Raw genomic sequence first — 22,566 nt, 5'->3', positions numbered from 1 at the left:
CAGAGACAGGTGGATCTGAGTTGGAGGCCAGCATAAACTGAATAATGAGTTCCAGGCTAGGCAACACTAGATAATGAGACCCTGTCTTGACAAAGAAAAGAAAACTAACAAAAACTGCATCAGTGTCTTTCTGTAAACAGCCCAGGTAAGACCCCAGCTTCTCAGACTGCCAGAATTACAACTCTGTAAAACTTATTTCCATAATGTGAAATTAAGTATCTTGGTGAGCTGAGCAGAGGAGAGTGGTTTTATACTCTGAAGATAGGAAAGGGAGACTGAACAGTAGATGACACATGACTGATTAACGTCAGATTATGTCACGTTACTTTGTGTGAGGATTAGAGCAGAGGGAATTTAAGCACCATGCTGAAACTAGCCCATGTAGAACATTTCTCCTGGTTTCTTGAAAGGTCAGTTAAACATGTCTTATATTTTGAAACTTTATCTTGGGTGACTCCATTTTGATTGTTTGTTCTCTTAAAGCATGGTTGAATACAAGAGTTCAAAGTGGACGTTCATGGCTTGTTCCCAGCTGTTGGTGGAATAAATTCACTCTCTCACCATTAAGTATGGTGCTAGTTTGTAGTAGATCAAAGGTGTGCTTATCAGACTTTACCAGCTTATAATCCAAATTATCCTGAGAGTTGTGTTAGATGTTTCTTTTGTGTTATAAAAAATGACTCCCCCCCATTGTATTGAATGTGAGTTATATTGATGGATTTTTAAAATGTAACCCAATTTTGCATTTCTTCAGTTGTGGTATCTTACTTGGTTTTTTATATGCATAATATAGTCCTATGTTCCCATTAAGATGTCATCAATGATTAATAAATATTTAGTGATTAAAGACAGTGTTGACCCTTAAGTGTTTTTCCATTTTGGGTAGCATTTGAAAAACACTGACAACAAAATACTAGCCATATGATAACCCCGGTTATTTGAGACTTTATTCAGAGATTACTTCTCTACAGCTTTATTAGAAAGTGGATGGCGAGTCAGAAGGAAGTAAGAAACTCTATAATCTGTCCATTTTTATATCCTGTATTATTGACAGACTTTGATGATCTAATTTACTTACCTCTTACAGTTCAGGAAGAACAAACTAAAGAGTGGAAATGCTTTACTATAGATTGTTAAATTGAGAACATAGAGATTAGTAACTTTTAATGCTGCTGGGATCAGATAAGGTTAGACCCATCTAGGCCTGCACTCTGTCTTTTGATTGACTTAAGATCTGCTGATAGGGACTGTACACATTTGTGTGTTTGTGTATTATACTTCTTCACACACATACCCCTAATTATAAGGGTGAAAGGGTGAAGTCTTAGGAATTTCCCATACTTAAGGGAAGATATTTGGGTTGATCTTGGTAGGATATCAAACATGGAGTTATTAAAGACAACAGTGACTACTTAGTTCAATAAAAGTAGCATCTTTCCTACTGTCTAAGCCTCTATTTAGTCTCTAGATAAAGAAGGCTAATAAAGCTTAGCAGGTGAGGTTGTAGAGATATTATAAAGTACTTTTTGTATGGTTTCAGAGACACAGCTACTCTACAGGTGTACTGGGCTGCCATGTGGACATCGAGGAGTGGGTTTAGAGAAGAAGGAGGTTTAATCAGAAAAGGTGGTTTTTTTTCCTCCTGGAAAAAAATAAATGTACTGTTAAAGTGCTTAAAACTAGGAAAATTAAAATATTGTTTATAGGTTCTCCAGGTAAAAGGCTTAGTATATAAGATGATAGAATTATTAAATAACTTTTCTTTTTTCCTAGATGGTATACCTCAAGTTTACTATTTTGGCCCTTGTGGTAAATACAACGCTATGGTGCTGGAACTGCTGGGACCTAGTTTGGAAGATTTGTTTGATCTTTGTGATAGAACGTTTTCTCTTAAAACGGTTCTTATGATAGCTATACAACTGGTAAGTAAAGCAGGGTGTTGGAACTTGCTTGAACAACTACTTTGATCAAAAGTTTTCCCCATTTCTCTGTCTTTCCCTCTCTTTGTTCCTCCCTCGCCCTATTCCTCAGTCTCTCTATATTTTTGATTGTTTTTTTTAGACTCAGTCTCATGTAACCAGAGGTTAGTCTCAAACTTCTATATAGTGTATGTTGGTCTTGAATTACTGATCCTCCTGCCTCTACTTCCCGAGTGCTGGTTTTGTATGTGTACACCATCATGCCTGGTGTTCATATATTTAAGTAAAAGTTTTATTTAAGCTTTTTGACCTCTTCATATGGAACATTCGATTCATATAATAGAAATGGTTTTTGCTTTTTATATTGTCTTTCTAGGATGCATAGAATGTAAAATTACTGAGTCAAGTTCATTTTAGTTGTATCTAAATTAATATTTTAATTGTTTAAGGACAGGATACATACTTCAAGGGTTGGTGTTTTTATAATATATGTAAGATGAAAACTTTGAACCCTCAGAAACAGAGATCTTAATCTTGAAAGTTGACTTTTATGACTCAATAAAAGAAGAAAAGAGTTAATGAGCAGTATACTTCAGTATTTAAATTTCTGGGAACCTATGAGGAAACATTGGAGATGAGTTTTAGACAGTTTTAACATAAATGCAATATAAGGATGCTACAAAAGTCTTGAAATTGTTTTATTCACATAGTTATTAATTCTACTTCTAGAGATTTATGTTGGAAATATTTAGGTCAATAAAATATTGTTTTATGTACAGGTGTAGATAGAATTGTAAAATAATGAGTAACATTCTATGGTGTGAGCTAACAGGGTGAATTGGGTAACAGTCATAAAGTCATATATAGCTGTTAAAGACTGCATTAAAAGAATTTTTGTGACCTAGAAAGTGCTCAAAAGATATTGTTAATTAGGGCATGGTTACAGGAATATGAGCCACAGTTTGTTAATAAACAGATTGGAATGGCCCGTGGACTCTATGTTGACATGGCACTGGTAACCAGGTTTGCCACAAATGGAACATTTGCCTTGTATCTAAAGTTCTGTTCTTTTGTATGGTAAACATTGTTTGAGAATCTGAAAAGTGGTTAATATAAGTATGCTATATTCATAGTTTATTTATTTATATATAAATATAGTATATGTATATGTGGTTAATACAAATATTTGTGTTTATATTAATAAAATTAATAAAAAATACATGCTTTATTATTATAGTTGGAATTCAGCATTTTCCAGTTTCAAGATTTTAAAGTGTTTAATGCTAGGAAAAATGAAATCTCTTATGAAAAAAATATTGAATAATGTTAATTTTTGATGCTAATTTTTTTAATAGGTAAAAATCACATTTTTAAGTTTTATTTGATTATAAAAATTGCCTGAATGTTGAATTGAGAAAGAATAATGTTAACTTTAAGAGTGTGTCTTTAGTTTTGAATTTAAGGTTTTTAGTTTTAATCTGTAAAGTTTTTTTTTTTTTAACTTTATAAGCTATCATGAAAATAGTGATTGAGTTTGACTTGCTGCTAGGAAATGCATTTGTAAAATCCAGACGCTTTCGTTTATCTGTGACCATAACAGCAAAGACAAACATTTTAAGTCATAAATGGATGTATGCTCTTTGAGGAACTGAAGACTGACATCTTTTTGACGTTAAAGGGTTGAAACAATTTCTAATTGTTTTCTTTATAATGTTACTTTTATTGTAAAAGTTATGTCATGTTTTTGTCATGATTTTGTTCGCTAGTGAAAATCTAAAATAAAAATCCTTTTCTCTTTTTCCACTAAGATTTCTCGCATGGAGTATGTCCACTCAAAGAACTTGATATACAGAGATGTGAAACCTGAGAACTTTCTAATAGGACGACCAGGAAACAAAACCCAACAAGTCATTCATATTATAGATTTTGGGTTGGCAAAGGAATATATTGATCCAGAGACAAAGAAGCATATACCATACAGAGAACACAAAAGCCTTACTGGAACAGCTAGATACATGAGCATAAACACACATCTAGGAAAAGGTATGTGGACATGTGAAAGTATGGAAACTTGAATTCTGCTGTGTCAGCAGGATAGGCTGTGTTTCAGGTTTTGCAGATTACAACAGCTCATACTGTAATTCTTGTTCACCACATGCCCATAGTTTTCTTTTGTTTATATTTTGATAATACTTTAAAAATAAGGTCATGTATATGGTAAATGTTTTCTGTGATAGCTTGAAATGCCCAACCTTGATACAATTAGGGAACCCATTTGAATATTTCTTTTAAATAATATGAAGTAATGCCCAGTTTTAACTGAATTCAGATTATAGCTCTTTTATACAGCTTGCCAGGTTAGTAACAACCTTACTAATTGGGTATAATGCTAATAACATTAGAGCTGGTACTAATGCTGGCTAGAATATTTTTCTTAACTGTATGGCTTTGACCAAGTTATTAATTTTAAAAATGCACTTCATATGTGTATAAAGAGTAAAATATCAGCCATATAGCATTTTTATGTTTTTGTTTGTTTGTTTTTTCAATTCAGTTTGTTTTATAGCTTTAGTCATTTTTAAAAAAATCAGGTCTATGTCCTGTCCTTTCTTTATCTTTCTTTATAGGTCTTAATCTTAATAATTTGTCAGAGCAAGGACATTATTTTAGAATGTTCTTGGTTTGGATCTCTTAATTTTTTTCTTGTTTAGCTGTTGCATGTTTAATACACATCCATGAGGAAGCATGAAAGTCTGGGTATTGTGTCAGGGTCATTTGGTGTGATATCCAACTGGGTCTTTTCACTTATTGAGGTGATGTGTGCTTAGTTTCTCCAGGAAAGTATATTTTCCCTTGGTAGCTAAAAAGCATATTGTATATAGATCTTTGAAGTTATGTGAGTATGTTATTCTTTGAATTTTTTTGAGATCGGGTCTAACTTTATAGCAGGAATGTAAAATAACAGTACCAAAATTGCACTTATGAAGTAGAAAATAATTTTATGGTTGGGGGGGTCACCACAACATGAAGAACTAACTGTATTGAAGAGTCACTCCATCGGGAAGGTTAAGAACCACTGACATACCGTATAAAATAAGATGTCGACAGGACCCTAGGAGCTGTCCAGTCAACTTCCAACTTCCGGTCTTTGCTTCACCTCCACCAGCTTTTCTCAGCTTACCTGTTGCAGACTGCATGTCTTTGCTCTGCTGCTCAACTCTGAATTATAGCATTTGGCTTTGTTGCTGGCAGCCTGCCTGTTACTAGCCTCATGATACCTTCTTCTTTAAACATCTATGCTGTGTGAGAAATGGGAGTCTGCCTCTGTCTTGAAGCACAGCTTCAGGCATAAAATGATAAAAGACAGGCTTTATTGAGATAATATTTTTGGTGAGTCCTTTCAATAGCAAACTCTCCTGACAGGTTAAAAACACAATTGGGTGTTCTTCTAAAACCAGTCACACCCATTTTTGCATGTGCATTGTCTGAGAAATGCTCATTTCATGGGAACTGTTACAGACTATTTCAAAATAGCTAACAAAGTTTCACAACCATTTTATTGTAAAATATGACATCACAGCTTCCTTATGGGCTAATGTTTTTCTTCGTGTAAACAATGGTACATGTAGCAGCTTTCTATTTGTAGAAAAGACAAAGTAAATTTTTGTCATTGTTAGGAAAGGCCTTCAGAGCTTGGGAGAAGTGGCATTTAACTCTTGTAGTAATGTTCAGACATCAAAAGCTATAAGATTTACTTTTCAAGACCTACTTAGCAAGTCTAATGTAGATGGGTAATGAGGAAGTGCTTGTTTGCCAGAACACGTGAGTTATAAAGTGGCATGTGTTTGGATGCACTCTGTACATGCTGTCATATTGTGATGCTGTGGACATGGGTATTTCATGTTTATTAAATTTAAAGTACATGGCTTGGTGAAGAGTGAGAAACCAATAAAAAAGGAAGAGGACAGAGAAAACGTGAGTCTTGAATGTGATTTTTCTTTTATATGTGTCTACTTGAAGCCTTCTCAACATTCCCTGGATCTTAACAACCCAGTTTTCTCCATATCCCTCTCCTTTGCTTCTTTTCCACGCTGCTCTTTTCTTCCATTTTTTAAATTTCTTTTTCTTTTCTTTGTTCTTGCAGTGCTAGAGGGTCAAACTCAGGCCCTTGCACCTGCTATGCAATTGCTGAATTGACGAACTGCCTCCACAGCCTGTTAGTGATTGATTACCTTTAAGGCATCAGTAATTGTTGCAGGGAGGCCACTTGCTTATCCTAGCCGCCCAGAACCAAAGTAATCACACAGAAACTGTATTAATTAAATCACTGCTTGGCCTATTAGCTCTAGCTTCTTAATGGCTAACTCTTATATTAATTTAACCCATTACTATTAATCTGTATATTGCCACGAAGCAGTGGCTTGCCGGCAAAGATTCGGCATGTTTGACTCTGGTGACTCCATGGCGCTTCTCTGACTCTACCTTCTTCTTCTCAGCATTCAGTCCAGTCCTCTCCGCCTACCTAAGGTCAGTCCTATCAACAGGCCAAGGCAGTTTCTTTATTCATTGATGGTAATCACAGCATACAAAGGGGAATCCCACATCACCTTCTCTTTTCTGTTTAAATAAAAAGGAAGGTTTTAACTTTAACATGGTAAAATTACATATAACAGGTATCAAGCAAGAATTACAGTTACAATATTTATAGCTACTTTATCTTTTATCATAACTAAGGAAAACTATAACTATAAATTCTTCAACTCCATCAAAGACTCCAGAAGGATATATTATTACCTAAGTAAACAGGAAATGCATTGTAAGCAGCTTCCAAAACTCTCGAATTGACAGAAACATGCACTGCCTGGACAATCACCTAAAGTTCTTCTGTACCGTTGGGGCATCCATCTTCAGCCTACTGGCCCATAGTATCCGGAAGACTTTTCCTTGAAGCAGGAAATTTCAAAGGTAGTTGAGACACTTCTGTATCCTGCAGAATATTGCGCAGACAGTTTTATGAAGCAGGAACCCCAAAGGATCATCTCTCACCATTAGGCAAGTTCAGCAGTCATTTCTCTGCAGGTATTGCATGTCCAGTTAAGCAGTTCAGGCAAGAGCAGGTTCTTGCTCTTATGGCTAACCAACTCCATAAGTAGCTTCTTCGATGCCTGACTTCCTCTTGAAGTAGTTTGGTGCAGATGTGTCTCAATGTCATGAAAAATCTTAAGTTTTTAAACATTTTAAAATGCCATATTCTAAAGTGTTTGAAAGGTTTGAAGGATGCCTATCCATCTGAAATATATCTCTATACATCTAGAAAATCTACAAGCTTGACTATTATAGATGATTATCTATTAACTTTTATTTTTTAATTATACATTACATTTTTTAGCAGAAATATACATATAACAAAATTGACCTTAAATTTGTATCAATAAACCAAGATCCATACCAATGCAAATCTCTATAACATACCCCGTTTAAATGTAAACAATTATAAACAATATTTGGTAATGTAGGCATAGTTCTTTCGTATGGTAGTAGTACTTCCTGCTATTTGGGGATGCTATTAATCAGGTCTTTAGTGGTGTATCCTGTGTGCTAGGTTCATATCAGTCAACAGTTAGACAAAGGATTTTCTTTGTGGGAGTGTTCACAGCAATCTTTCAGAGGGTCTTGTTCCATGAGACCATAATTGATCTGGAAGCAGTCAACAGGTTCTCATCTTCTGTGGGAACAAGAGAAGAACCTCTTTTCCCAAGCAGTTTATCCTTAGAACCAAATTTGGAGGTCATGATACCTTTATAATATACATGCTGGTTTAGCCTAGCAGTCCATACAATGAAATGTCTCTCTGTACTTAGCTCATTCATACTCAAAAAATTCAAAGATAACACAATAATATACATAATCCAGACTTTCTGTGAATTTTCCATTTTTCCATGGCTTATTTTTCTTTTCTCCTTTTAATCTATGACTATCTGTACTCTGTCTCTTTAAAGACTTTTTTCTTAAATCATTTACTTCTTTTTTAACTCTCTGTACTCTTTTTCTTCTCTCTCTCAAGCCTACATACATTTATCCAACACTGTGTCTCATTTAGAGTTCTTTCATGTCTGAATATGTCCTTATTGTGTTATCTGTAATTCTTTACTGTCCTTTTAAAATGGTAAGCTCTTCTTAAAACTTAAGCTGCTACATTACTAGGTCAAATATGGTACTGTGTGCTTGCCCCACCCTGTCTAAAACTTAAGCTGCACCATTACATTGATATATATGGTACTGCCTGCTTGCTCCTGTCAGAGCTGCTTGCACCTCTGAGCCTTGCACCCAGTTCCCGGCACAAACCTGGTCCACGTTGCCATCAAGCAAGTTGCAGCACGTTTTTCACAAACCCCATCCAAATACTGAAAGAGCCAGTGGTTGCGCCGCAGCACATCCCAGAAAGCCTGCATTTCAAAACGGCTCAGCTTTTTTTCTGCCGCTGCTCCTAAGTCAGGAAAACCCCTCTTAAGGGAGCTGTGGCAAGCCACCAGCAAACAACAGAAAGCTGTGTTAAACTCTATTTTTTTTTTTTTTTGTCTAGAATTCCTTTTCAAGCCTTCTCAAGTTTTACATGGATTTAGTTGGCCACGAGGGTGCCAGTTTGTTGCGGGGTGGTCGCTTATTTGTTTCTACCTCCCAGAACTGAAATAATCACATAGAAACTATTAATTAAATCACTGCTTGGCCCATTAGCTCTAGCTAGCATCTTATTGGCTAACTCTTATATTAATTTAACCCATTTCTATTAATCTGTATATCACTACGAGGTTGTGGCCTACCAGCAAAGTTTCAGCATGTCTATCTCCTGCGGCTCCATGACGTCTCCCTGATTCTACCTTCTTCCTCCCAGAATTCAGTCCAGTCCTCTCTGCCTACCTAAATTCTTCCCTATCAAAAGACCAAGGCAGTTTCTTTATTCATTAGTAGTAGTCACAGCACACGGAGGGGACTCCCATATCAAGTAATTATTTCAGTTGTTTGCATTTCTCTATTTACATGAAAATAGAGACTTGGTCATTGGACCATTATATAAACATTTTTCCTTTTGATGAGTAGCAGAGTATAATATTTAATCTATTAAATCTATAGCAGAGTATAATATTTAAGGTATTTCCACTTTATTATAGATGAATAGTGTAAAAACCACATTATATAGCTTTTTATTTTTATAATATCTGTTGACCTTATATGGCATAAGGTCATTTATGCTCAGAAGACAAACAGGGTGATTTAGTTAATATTTTTGTCTATCTACTTATGTCACTGTCCAAAGTGAACACCTCATAAAGCTGTGTGACAGATGCGGCTTTCCACTGTGACTTGATATTTTTATGTTGACTTGTTTTATGTTAGCTCTAATTAAGGGTCGACTGTTGAATAGCTTTTTAGACTGTTGCTTTGAGGTTAATTGTTTTAATTCTTGGATCACTCTTCTTCCCTTTTATATCTTTTCTTGTTGAAATTATTATTTTTTTTTAATTTTTTTATTTTTTTTATTAAAATATAAAAGTTTCCATTTTTACCCCTCCTCCCAACACCCTTCCACTCCCCCCACTCCCTCTCCTCTTCCCTCTCCATCCCTAAGAGCAGTCAGGGTTTCCTGCCCTGTGGGTAGTTCAAGTTCCTCCCCGCTCCCTCCAGGTCCAGGAAGGTGAGTATCCAAACAGACTGGATCTCCAAAAATCCAGAATATGCAGAGGAAACAAGTCCCAGAGTCATTGTCAATGGCTTTTTAAAAAGACTTCGGGCCAGCCACATTCAGGGAATCCAGCCTCCTCCAGAGAATCTGGTTGGATCAAGCGCTCCTTCAGTCCCAGTCAACTGGCCTTGGTGAACTCTCATTAGATCAGTCCCCTTGTATCAGTGGGTGATCGCTCCCCTTGCGGTTCTGATTTCCTTTTTCATGTTCTTCCTCCTTCTGCTCCTCCTTTGGACCTTGGGGGGCTCAGTCCGGTGCTCCAATGTGGGTCTCCGTCTGCATCGCCATCCATCGCTGGATGAAGGTTCCCTCTGATCTTGCCCTCCCTGCTCACGTTCTTCTTCCTTCTGCTTCTCGCTTGGACCTAGGGAGTTAAATCCAGTGTTCCAACGTGGGTCCCTGTCCCTATCTTCATCCATTGCCAGATGATGGATCTATGGTGATAAGCAAAATATTCATCAGTATGGTTATGGGCCAAAGCCAGTTCAGGTACCCTCTCCTCTGTCCAGAGAATAATCTGGGGATCTCTCCTTGGACCTGGGATCCCATTTACAGTCAAGTCTCTAGTAAACCCTAAACTGATTTCCATAGTTGAGATATATTCTTCCCTGAACCCATATCTATCCTTCCTCCCTCCCCCCCCCAGTCTCCCGAGCATTCCCCCTTCCTCCCCTGCTCCCTTCTCTCTAACCCTCTCCCCTTCCAACTACCCTCCCAACCCCCCATGCACCCGTGGTTACCTGGAACACTTGTCTATTTCCAATCTCCAGGAGGAAAACTACCTGAATTTTCTTCAGGTTCACCTTCTTATTTAGCTTCTCTAGGATCACGAATAATAGGCTCAAAGACCTTTAATTATGGCTAGAATCCACTTATGAGTGAATACATACCTTATTCCTCTTTTTGGGTCTGGCTTACCTGACTCAGTAAAGCGTTTTCTTTTTCTTTTTTTTTCTTTTTCTTTTTATTTATTTATTTATTTATTTTTATTTAATTTTTACTGGGAACCCCTCCAGAATCAAGTCTCTTGCAAACCCTAGAATGGCTCTCTTAGTTGCGATATAAACTTCCCTGCTCCCATAGCCATCCTTCCTCCCTCCCCCCTCCCATTCCCCCAAGCCATCCCCAATTCTCGCCCTCTCCCCTCTCCCCAACCATCTTCCCTTATGTCCACCCCCCACCCCCCATGCACCCGAGTTTGCTTGGCAATTTTGCCTAGTTCTATTATCCAGGAGGATAACTATATAAATTTTCTTCAGGTTCACCTTCTTATCTAGCTTCTCTAGGATCACCAATTATAGACTCAAAGACCTTTAACTATGGCTAGAATCCACTTATGAGTGAGTACATACCGTGTTCCTCTTTTTGGGTCTGGCTCACCTCACTCAGTAAAGCGTTTTCTATTTCCATCCATTTGCATGCAAAATTCAAGATGTCATTGTTTTTTACCGCTGAGTAAAACTCTAATGTGTATATGTTCCACACCTTTTTTACCCATTCTTCTATTGAGGGGCACCTAGGCTGTTTCCAGGTTCTGGCTATTACAAATAGTGCTGCTATGAACATAGTAGAACAAATGCTTTTGTAGTATGTTAGGGAATCTTTAGGGTATATTCCCAAGAGTGGAATTGCTGGGTCCTGAGGGAGGTTGACTCCCAGTTTCCTGAGAAACCGCCACACTGATTTCCACAGTGGCTGCACGAGTTTGCATTCCCACCAACAATGGATGAGTGTTCCCCTCACCCCACATCCTCTCCAGCATAGGCTATCGTTGGTGTTTTTGACTTTAGCTATTCTGACAGGTGTAAGATGGTATCTCAAAGTGGTTTTGATTTGCATTTCCCTGATCGCTAAGGAGGTTGAGCATGACCTTAAGTGTCTTCTGGCCATTCGAAGTTCATCTGTTGTGAATTCTCTGTTCACATCAGTACCCCATTTTTTAATTGGGTTAATTAGAGTTTTAGTGTCTAGTTTCTTGAGTTCTTTGTATATTTTGGAGATCAGACCTTTGTCAGATGTGGGGTTGGTGAAGATCTTCTCCCAGTCAGAAGGCAGCCTTTTTGTCTTACTGACAGTGTCCTTTGCCTTACAGAAGCTTCTCAGTTTCAGCAGGTCCCATTTATTCATTGTTTCTCTTATTGTCTGTGCTACTGAGGTCCTACTTAGGAAGTGGCCTCCTGTGCCTATATCTTGTAGACTACTTCCCACTTTCTCTTCTATCAGGTTCAAAGTGGACAGATTGATGTTGATGTCTTTAATCCATTTGGACCTGAGTTTTGTGCATGGTGATAGATATGGATCTACTTTCATTCTTCTACAGGTTGACATTCAGTTATGCTAGCACCATTTGTTAAAGATGCTTTCCTTCTTCCATTGTATACCTTTAGCTCCCTTGTCGAAAATTAGGTGTTCATAGGTTTGTGGGTTATTATCCGGGTCTTCTATTTGATTCCATAGGTCGACTTCTATAAGAAGCCAATACCAAGCCGTTTTCAATACTGTAGCTCTGTAATAGAGTTTGAAGTCAGGGATGGTAATGCCTCCAGAAGTTCCTTTATTGTATAAGATTGTTTTGGCTATCCTGGGTTTTTTGTTTTTCCATATAAACTTGATTATTGTTCTCTCAAGGTCTGTGAAGAAGTTTGATGGGATTTTGATGGGGATTGCATTGAATCTATAGATTGCTTTTGGTAGAATTGCCATTTTTACTATGTTGATTCTCCCAATCCAAGAGCAGGGGAGGTCTTTCCGTTTTCTGGTATCCTCCTCAATTTCTTTCTTCGAAAGCTTAAAGTTCTTGTCAAATAGGTCTTTCACTCCCTTGGTTAGATTAACCACAAGATATTTTATGCTATTTGTGGCTATTGTGAAAGGTGATGTTTCTCTGATTTCCCTCTCCGCTTCTTTATCCTTTGTGTATAGGAGGGCCACTGATTTTTTGGAGTTGATCTTGTATCCTGCTACATTACTAAAGGTGTTTATCAGCTGTAGGAGTTCTTTGGTAGAGTTTTTGGGGTCTCTTATGTACACTATCATATCGTCAGCAAATAACGAAAGTTTAACTTCATCCTTTCTAATTCGAATCCCCTTGATCTCCTTATGTTGTCTTATTGCTATTGCTAGAACTTCAAGCACTATATTGAAGAGGTATGGAGAGAGTGGACAGCCTTGTCGCGTTCCTGATTTTAGTGGAAAGGCTCTGAGTTTCTCTCCATTCAATTTGATGTTAGCTGTCGGCTTGCTGTATATTGCTTTTATTTTATTTAGGTATGATCCTTGTATCCCCAGTCTCTCCAACACCTTTATCATAAATGGGTGTTGAATTTTGTCAAATGCTTTTTCAGCATCCAATTAATGATCATATGGTTTTTTTTCTTTCAGTTTATTTATATGATGGATTACATTGATAGATTTGCGTATGTTGAACCATCCCTGCATCTCTGGGATGAAGTCTACTTGATCATAATGGATAATTTTTCTAATGTGTTCTTGGATTCAGTTTGCCAGTATTTTATTGAGAATTTTCGCATCGATGTTCATGAGTGAGATTGGCCTGTAATTCTCTTTCTTGGTTGTGTCTTTGTGTGGTTTTGGTATTAGGGTGACTGTAGCTTCATAAAAGGAGTTTGGCAGTGACTCTTCTGTTTCTATATTATGGAATACATTAAGGAGTATAGGTATTAGCTTTTCCTGGAAGTTCTGGTAGAATTCTGCATTGAAACCATCTGGTCCTGGGCTTTTTTTTGGTAGGGAGATTTTTGATAACAGCTTCTAATTCTTCACGACTAACAGGTCTATTTAGATTGTTCACCTGTTCTTGGTTCAACTTTGGTATATGGTACTTATCTAAAAAAGTGTCCATTTCTTTTACATTTTCCAACTTTGTGGCATATAAACTTTCGTAGTAAGATCTAATGATTCTCTGAATTTCCTCTGTGTCTGTGGTTATGTCCCCCTTTTCATTTCTGATCCTATTAATTTGGAAGTACTCTCTCTGCCGTTTGATTAGTTTGGATAGGGGTTTGTCAATCTTGTTGATTTTCTCCAAGAACCAGCTTTTTGTTTCATTGATTCTTTGGATTGTTTTCTGTGTTTCTATTTTGTTGATTTCAGCCCTCAGTTTGATTATTTCCAGTCTTCTACTCCTCCTGGGTAAATCAGCTTCTTTTTTTTCTAGAGCTTTCAAGTGTGCTGTTAAGTCTCCAATGTGTGCTTTCTCTGTTTTCTTTAATTGGGCACTTAGTGCTATGAACTTTCCTCTTAGCCCTGCTTTCATAGTGTCCCATAGGTTTGAGTATGTTGTGTCTTTGTTTTCATTAAATTCAAGGAAGAGTTTAATTTCTTTATTTCTTCCTTGACCCAGGGGTGATTTAGTAGTTGACTGTTCAACTTCCATGAGTTTGTTGGCTTCCTGGGGGTACCATTGTTGTTGAATTCTAATTTTAGTCCATGGTGATCTGACAAGACACAGGTGGTTACTAATATTTTTTTGTATCTGTGGAAGTTTGCTTTGTTACCGAGTATGTGGTCAATTTTCGAGAAGGTTCCATGAGCTGCAGAGAAGAAGGTATATTCTTTCCTATTTGGGTGGAGTGTTCTATAGATGTCTGTTAAGTCCATTTGATTCAGTACCTCCAATAAATCTCTTATTTCTCTGTTAGGTTTCTGTCTGATTGACCTGTCCATTGGTGAGAGAGGAGTGTTGAAGTCTCCTACTATTAGTGTGTGTGGTTTGATGACTGCCTTGAGTTCTAGAAGAGTTTCTTTTACATATGTGGGTGCCTTTATATTAGGGGCATAGATATTCAAGATTGAGTCTTCTTCCTGATGAATTGTTCCTGTTATGAGTATGAAATGTCCATCTCCATCTCTTCTGATTGATTTTAGTTTGAAGTCGATTTTGTTAGATATTAGAATGGCCACACCCGCTTGTTTCTTAGGTCCATTTGCTTGGAAAACCTTTTCCCAACCCTTTACTCTGAGTAGGTGTCTGTCTTTGTGGTTGAGGTGTGTTTCTGGTAAACAGCAGAATGTTGGATCCTGTTTTCGTATCCAATCTCTAACTCTGTGCCTCTTTATAGGTGAGTTGAGTCCATTGATATTAAGTGTTATTAATGACCAGTGATTGATGACTCCGGTCATTTTTTTAGGTAGTAGAGTGTATGTGTTTTCCTTCTTTGAGTTGTGCTTGTGAAGGATCGCTAGATGTCTGAGTTAGTGTAGGCCGTGTTGGGAATGTTGGGTTCCTTGGGTTGTGATTTTCCTTCTAATATTCTCTGTAAGGCTGGATTAGTAGCTACGTATTGTTTAAATTTGTTTTTATCCTGGAATATTTTGTTTTCTCCGTTGATAGTGAACAATAGCTTGGCTGGGTATAGTAGTCTGGGCTTGTATCCATGGTCTCTCAGTTTCTGCAGTACCTCTATCCACGACCTTCTGGCTTTCATGGTTTCCATCGAGAAGTCTGGTGTAAGTCTGATAGGTTTACCTTTATAAGTTACTTGACCTTTTTCCTTTGCAGCTCTCAATATCCTTTCTTTAGTCTGAATGCTTTGTGTTTTGATTATCATATGGCGAGGAGATGTTTTTTTCTGATCCAGTCTATTTGGTGTTCTGTATGCTTCTTGAACCTTCATAGGAATATCGTTCTTTAGGATGGGAAAGTTTTCTTCTATAATTTTGTTGAGTATATTTTCTGGACCTTTGATCTGCAATTCTCCTTCTTCTACTCCTATTATTCTTAGATTTGGTTCTTTTATTGTGTCTCACAGTTCCTGAATGTTTTGTGATGAGAATTTGTTGGATTTGCTGTTTTCTTTGGTCAGAGTATTTAATTTCTCTATGGTGTCCTCAGAGTCTGAGATTCTTTCTTCTATCTCTTGTATTCTGTTGGTTATGCTTGTTTCTGAAGTCTCTGTTCGTTTACCTAGATTTTCCATAGCCAGCCAGCCCTCGGTTTGTGATTTCTTCATTGACTCCATTTCAGTTTTCAAATCTTGAACTGTTTCTATTACCTGTTTGATTGTTTTTTCTTGGTTTCCCAGAATTTCATTTACGGATTTACTCATTTCTTCAAACTTTTTGGTATATTTCTCTTCCATTTCTTTATTCATTTCCTCAATCTTTTTGTTATACTTATCTTCCATTTCTTTACGGCAGATTTTCACCTCCTGTTTAAGTTCCTCTATTATTTTCATAAAGATCCGCTTAGAGTCGATTTCTTCTATTTCTTCTGGAGTAGGGTGTTCAATTCTTCTAGTTTCGAGCTTCCTGGATTCTGGAGATGTCATGTTGCCTTTCAGGTTGTTCGAGGAATTCTTGCATTGGCGCCTGCCCATCTCATCCACTCTGGATGAAGCTCCTCAGCACTTTCTGGATAGAACTCCTCAACACTCTCTGGGTAGGACTTCTCAGCACTCTCTGGATAGGACTCCTCAGCAGTGCAACAGGGTTAGCTGGTCTTCCCAGGACCCAGGAGTCAAAGGGCCAGCAGCAGTGGGGGGAGGGAGGGGTCCCGTGGAACACCGAAGACCCTGCCACAGAAGCTGAGTGGGAAGGGGCTGTGCTCTCTTCCTGGACAGGCAGGCTGCCCAGGCGAACACCCACTCACCTCTCTGGGAAGAGCTCCTCAGCCTGTTGAAATTATTTGAAGTTAAATATTATCTCTCTCTCTCTCTCTCTCTCTCTCTCTCTCTCTCTCACACACACACACACACACACACACACACACACACACACACACACACACAAATCTGGAGAAAACACATTGTATTTTTATTTTTCTTGAGTTTTTTTTTATTTTGTCTTACTTTTGCCTTGTTGTATGTATGTGGTTCTTTGTGGAGGCACCTAGCTTTTCTTATTTGGATTTGTTTTCCTTGTAAGCCAGACATAGTAAATTTTATCTAAATTGAAAGAAATTTTAAGAACGATCTTGCTTAGTAGTTAAGTGAATATATGTGCTGGGTTCTTTCTTAGAAAAGAAATGTCGCTGTTTTAGGTTTTTTTTTTTTTGATAGTGTTGAGTTGTGTATCTCGTGAGGGAGTTGTTACTGCATATTTTGCTACATAATTGTTTTGTTTCCTTTATGTTGAGACGGTCTTCCTGTGTAGCCAGTGTGTTTGGAACTCACTTTTTGCCCAGGGTGACTTGGAACCCAGTTGTGTTTATCAGGCTAGGTTTGAATTCAGCAGTCTCCTGTTTTTGCCTCCAGAATGCTGGGATTACAAACGTATAGTCTCTGCCCTTGTACTGTCATTGGGAAAAAGCGAAAGCTCATCTTTTTTATGTAGTTTCAAAAAGCGTGAGTTCAGTGAATTTTGTGACAAATTCTGTTTATTATTGGGTAGATAAAACTAATAAAACATTTTATTAGGAAATATTAAATAAAGCTATCTCAAAAGATGTTTTTATTTTTAATTATGTGTATACATGTGTGTTGTATAATAGTATTTACATAAAATACAGTTGTCTGTGGGGCCAGAAGAGGATCTTGGGTATCCTGGAAGTTATAGGTGGTTGTGCATTGCCCATTGTGGGTGGCGGGACTTGAACTCAGGTCCTTTAGGAGAATAGCAAGCTCTCTTAAGCATTGATCCATCTGTCTAACTCCTAAATATAGCCTTTACTTATATGTAGTAGATTTTTTAGCTTTATATGTACAAAAAATAAATTTTACTCTCTTGAGTTTTTTTTCTTTGAGTTCTGTACCAGTTGGTACTTGTCTTTTGCCTTTGTTGTTTTTTGGTAGGAAATGAAGTAATAAGTTTATTTTTTATAAGTTTATTTTTATACTATTCCTGCTTCTCAACAAGCCATTTGCCATGTTCTATGTTGAAAGAGATAAATTTGATTCAATGAGAAAAGGTTTTTCTGGTATAATTATCTAATTTTCATATAATTATATAATTAATTTATATAATTTATAATTTAGTATAATGATATAATTTATAATGTAGTTGATATGGACAATTACAGGTATTTGAATAGTACTATCATATCTAATTGGGGAAAAATAATACTGAGTTTTTAATGGAAAAACATTGCAGGGGATTTGCAGCAAACTTTATTTCATTGCTAGGCTCTCACAACTGCACACAATGCACAAAAGTGCATTGAACCCTGCCCTGGTAAGCGCTGGCAGTGACCTAATTTTTCTGAGCCTGCACTCCAGATTTGAGATAATTTCTACTTTCAGTGAAGTTATAACTTAAAACATCTGATACATTTTAGGCCTTTAAAATGCATTATGTTGATGTAATGCATATATTTCTAATGAGTAATAGTTTAAATGAATTATATGAGTTAAATTGCTTTGAATTTATAAGAAATTTTAACTGTACTTTAATAAATTCTCCATTTCTAATTTTTAGAAATTCGCATAATAAATTATGACTTTGAGGGAAATACCCAATTTCAAACAGGCCTTTTCAGTTAAGTACTTTAGAAGAAATGTGACCAGGTTTTAATAAGAACCTAATAGCCTGTGAGAGATCTTTTTCATGAAACAGAACTCTTGCAAACTTGAAGGGTGTTCCTTAGTCACTCTGGTTCAAAGAGAAAGCTTTCTTGTGACTTCTGTTACTTCCCACTTGGTAAAAGAACACAAAGAAATCAATTATGAAGGTAGAAGGGGTTTAGATTAAGTTTTAATAGTTCGCTTACTTTACTAGCTTATATTTATGGCTTGAATTTATAATGCCTTGTAGATTATGAATCTAATACTATCCTTTGATGGAGTGATACAGGTGAGGTCACTGTATGATTTTTTTTTCGTTGACAACATGGTAACTAAGTACCATTCTGGTAGAACAGAAGTGGTTTTTTGTGCTGTTTCTTTCTTTAACAAAGAATTCTATTGTAAGGCTAAAATTATATTATGTGTATGTATACATATATAATATAGTCTATGTGGAGGGGGTATTGTGCATTAGGAAGGGCAGAGAACAATTTAGGGGAGTTAGTTCCTTCAAGTCTTTGTCAGCATATGCTATTTCACTTTCTCTCTCTCTCTTTCTCTCTCTCTCTCTCTCTCTCTCTCTCTCTCTCTCTTGTTCTGATAAATTTTTATATTGGTAAATTTGTATATTTTCTGAGTTTTGATACTATTGTATAAAGATGTTAGTTTTTAAATTTTTCTGATTGTTCATTGCTAGTATAGAAATCTGTCTGATTCCTATATTGATCTTGTATCCTGGAACTTTAATAAACTCACTAGTTTGCGTATTTTACAGATTACTTAAAATTTCTGCATTGTTTGTTTATGTTGTCAATAAAAATAACATCTTTTTCCAAACTGGACAGCTTTAAAATTTTTGCTATTATACTTTATTTTATGCATGCATATGTGTGTGTGAGTTGCACATGCCATGGTACTCATGTGGAGGTCAGAGGACATCTTTGTGGAGTTAATTCTCTCATCCCTTTATGTGGATGCTAGAGTCACCAGGGTTGTTTCATTGAGCCGTCTTATTGGGTCACAAATACACTTAAGTAATTAAATGATGTTTTTCTTGCTTTCTTTGTACTGTCAAGAATTTTTCCATTTGGTCTGGTGGCACACACCTTTAATCCTAGCACTTGGGAGGCAGAGGCAGAGGCAGAGGCAGAGGCAGGTGGATCTCTGTGAGTTTGTGGCCAGCCTGGTGTAAAAAAAGAGTTCCAGGACAGCCAGAGCTGTTACACAGAGAAACCTTGCCTTGATAACACCCTTTTCCAAACAAAAAGAAAAAGAGGATTTTCTGTATGATAATGAATAGAAATAAAGTAGTAGATATTTTTAGTTTTGGTCTTGACCCTTAGGCTGTGTTTCTTATAATTTAAAATTTAACTTAGGCCAAGTCTATTGGCAGTAAGAGTACAAAGTCAAGTCCCATCTAGGCTAATAAGTGTAAGTTCCAGATCATTTTGGAAAAGTTTATGAGAACTGATTTCAAGAAAAAGCAAACAAGGGTGGAAAAAAATGGAAGAAGAGCTGGGAGTTTAGCTTGTCTAGTATCCCCAAGACCCTAGGGATCATACTAAGTACTACATAAAATAAAGTGAATGAAAAGACTAAGAAAAAAAGAATGTTACAGGTTTTTCATAGTTGTTTTTTGTTAGACTAAATAAATTTCTATAACTTATTTTGCTGAATTTTTATTTAAAACAATGTTTTGTGGTGCTTAGGATCAAGCCAAGATCAAGCTGGGAAACGCATAGTCACTGAGACATTACTGTGGTTGCTGAGAATTTTTATGATGAATGCATGTTAGATTTCTCAAATGCTTTTTATGTCTCTGAGATGATCATACAATTCATGGTTTTAAAATTTTAATTTCGTGTGTGTGTGTGTGTGTGTGTGTGTATGTGTGTGTATATTATATGCATGTGAGTGTGCAAGTATGCAGCACACGTGGAGTCCAGAACCTGTCATCAGGGCTTTCCTTTATTGCCTCATGATAGTCTCTCATGGAACTGAACACTTGCCTTTTTAGCTAACAAGCTACTGGGGACTGTTTGCTTCTGCCTGTTTCTCCAAGTCCTGGGTTGCAGCAGTGGCAGCCATATGTGCTTGCTGGGAATTCAAACTTAGGGTCTTGTGCTTACAGACAGAGCAAGCACTCTTACGCAGAGTCCCCATAGGTTCTTCCCCAATTTCCAGAGATTTACCTTTGAAAGTTTAATTAGCTTTATATTCTAAGGGTGAAGATTACTTATTCAGATAACGTTGCAGTTACCTTCTTAAGAATTTTTAAGCTTACTTATGAGATATTTTCTATAGTTTTTGTAGCTTGCAGTGATTTTGTGTTTGAAACAGTATAATATGATGGATTGAGAACTCTTATTTCTAAGAGTTTTTTTGCCTTGATATTTCTTGGCCTGTAGTAGAATTTATCAGTTATGTCTTGTATTTAGGTAAGGTTTCATTTGTAAGGTTGTATTAAAATGTTTAATATCTATTACACACACACACACACACACACACACAAAACGAAAAAATAAAATGTATGCCCTGGCAGTGCTGAAGTATGTATGGGCAGCCCGTATATGGTGGTTCTGTTGAACTTGTTCATATTGACTTTCATGGTCTAAGTTGATGAGGATGAGTGACCAGGTCTCTTCCTCTAGAGGGCACCAGATCACATTACAGATGGTTGTGACCCACCATGTGGTTGCTGTTGGGAATTGGACATAGGACCTTTGGAAGAGCAGGTAGTGCTCTTAACTGCTGAGCCATCTCTCATTCATACATACATACATATATACATACACACATATATACACACAAACATATATATTGTATATAATACACATGCACACACATATATGAAGTCAGAATATAGAGTCCAGAATATGAACACAGATGGTCAGCTGACTTTTGAGAGTAATGCAAAAACAGTTTAGGGGGCAGGGAAAATCTTGTCAAAATTTAGAATAGCCAGATTATTATTATTGACCAAAATGAATCTATTATTTTACTTTATAAAAAATAAAGCAAAAATAAATCTACTTCTATGCGTATAGTAGGTTTAAATATAAGAACCCAAATGGTAAAATCTGTAGTTATAAAAATAGAAAATCTGTGGTCCCAAGGCCTAGTCAGAAATTTTTTGAATTGGCCATAAGCCAGTAGGAATTGTAAGAGGGAAATTTAGCAATAAATTGTACTTCATGAAAATACAAAACACACACACAGTTCATGAATGATTTACAATAGTAACATTTGAAGTTTAAGAGCATCAGTCATCAGTAAAATATTGTTAATCCATAGTAAGCTTATATGTCGTAGCGATTGGCCTGGATAAAATATAAAAGACTGATGATAGTAAACTTGTAAAAATCTGGCAGTCTCACATTGCTGGTAGAGATCAGAAATGGCACAATCTCTCCACACTATACTTTAGAACTAGTGTCTTATGAAGCTGCGTATGCACTGCCACATGATGTTGTGATGGACTCCTAAGTATTTCCTCAAGTTGAATGAAAATGGGTGGTCATACAAAGACTCAGAATGTTCATGATATCATCCTCCCACAAGAGCTACAAACTTGAGCCTACTTAGGTGATTAGGTGGATTTATAGTAGTTGTCTTCATGAAAAGCAATGAGCTCTTAATGCATGGAGCTCTATGGGGGAGTCATCAAAATATGGCGAGGGAAAGAATCCAGATAGGAATCTGTATTGTATAATTCATACCGTATGAAAAGAATCTAATCTATAATGACAGAGCCGGTAAGTGGGATCCTCGGGCTAGAGGTTGGAGCTATTTAAAGTCTCCGAGAAATTTCTTGATCGTAGTGATACTTATGCAGGTGTGGTGTCAGGGGTATATTTTACTACAGTGAGCGAAGCTTTTCCCTCTAGTATTTATCAAACCTGACTGTACTTCAGTATCATCTACTAAGCTTTTCAAATGCACCTACCTCTGCTCCACCATATACAACAAATCAGCTACTAGCAAGAGGCCAGCTTCTTTGAACTTGTAAAAGTTCCCACAGTGCTTTTAGTTCTCATCTGGAGTTTGTAAACAATGTTTTCTTTATATTACTTTTCCTTTTTAAGTCTCCGAGACCTTAAGCTATTTTACCGGGTTGTGAGAATAAAGAGCTCTCCTATAACTTGCCGTCTGGGAAAATGATAGGCACTGATTAACGGTATAAGCATTATTTGTAGATTCAAGCAGGTGCAGTAGGAACGCAAGGTAGAAGTTCATTTTGCTGCAGATCAGTTCAGGGAAGTTTGTTTTTCTGGAAATATTGACTATTGTTCAGATAATACACACTAAAATGACTCATTTGAGAAACATCTTTCATGCTGCACTTTCTCAAAGTATTTTTCTTCTCATTTGTATCGTTGTATTTTAAAAATCAAGGAATCTCAATTTTTCAGTGACAATATTGAAATATTTTTGTGTCTCTCAGAGT

The 22,566-nt window shown here is 36.8% G+C and overlaps 1 protein-coding gene across 9 annotated transcripts in view; it reads left to right on the top strand.

Annotated features, from left to right (window-relative positions):
* Csnk1g3 (casein kinase 1 gamma 3) overlaps positions 1-22,566 on the top strand; it is a 91,034-nt gene that overhangs the window by 41,271 nt on the left and 27,197 nt on the right. For all 9 annotated transcript variants that reach the window (XM_085699858.2, XM_085699856.2, XM_085699854.2 and 6 more), the window contains exons 5-6: positions 1,774-1,922; positions 3,728-3,962. In XM_085699858.2, coding sequence (XP_085555984.1) covers positions 1,774-1,922; positions 3,728-3,962 — 384 coding nt within the window. The remainder of the gene's footprint in view (positions 1-1,773; positions 1,923-3,727; positions 3,963-22,566) is intronic.

The sequence above is a fragment of the Myodes glareolus genome, chromosome 13, assembly GCF_982192425.1.
Source record: "Myodes glareolus chromosome 13, mMyoGla1.1, whole genome shotgun sequence".
Lineage (NCBI taxonomy): Eukaryota > Metazoa > Chordata > Mammalia > Rodentia > Cricetidae > Myodes > Myodes glareolus.
Note: the sequence above shows the minus strand (reverse complement) of the source record. Positions and strands in the feature narration are given on the sequence as shown.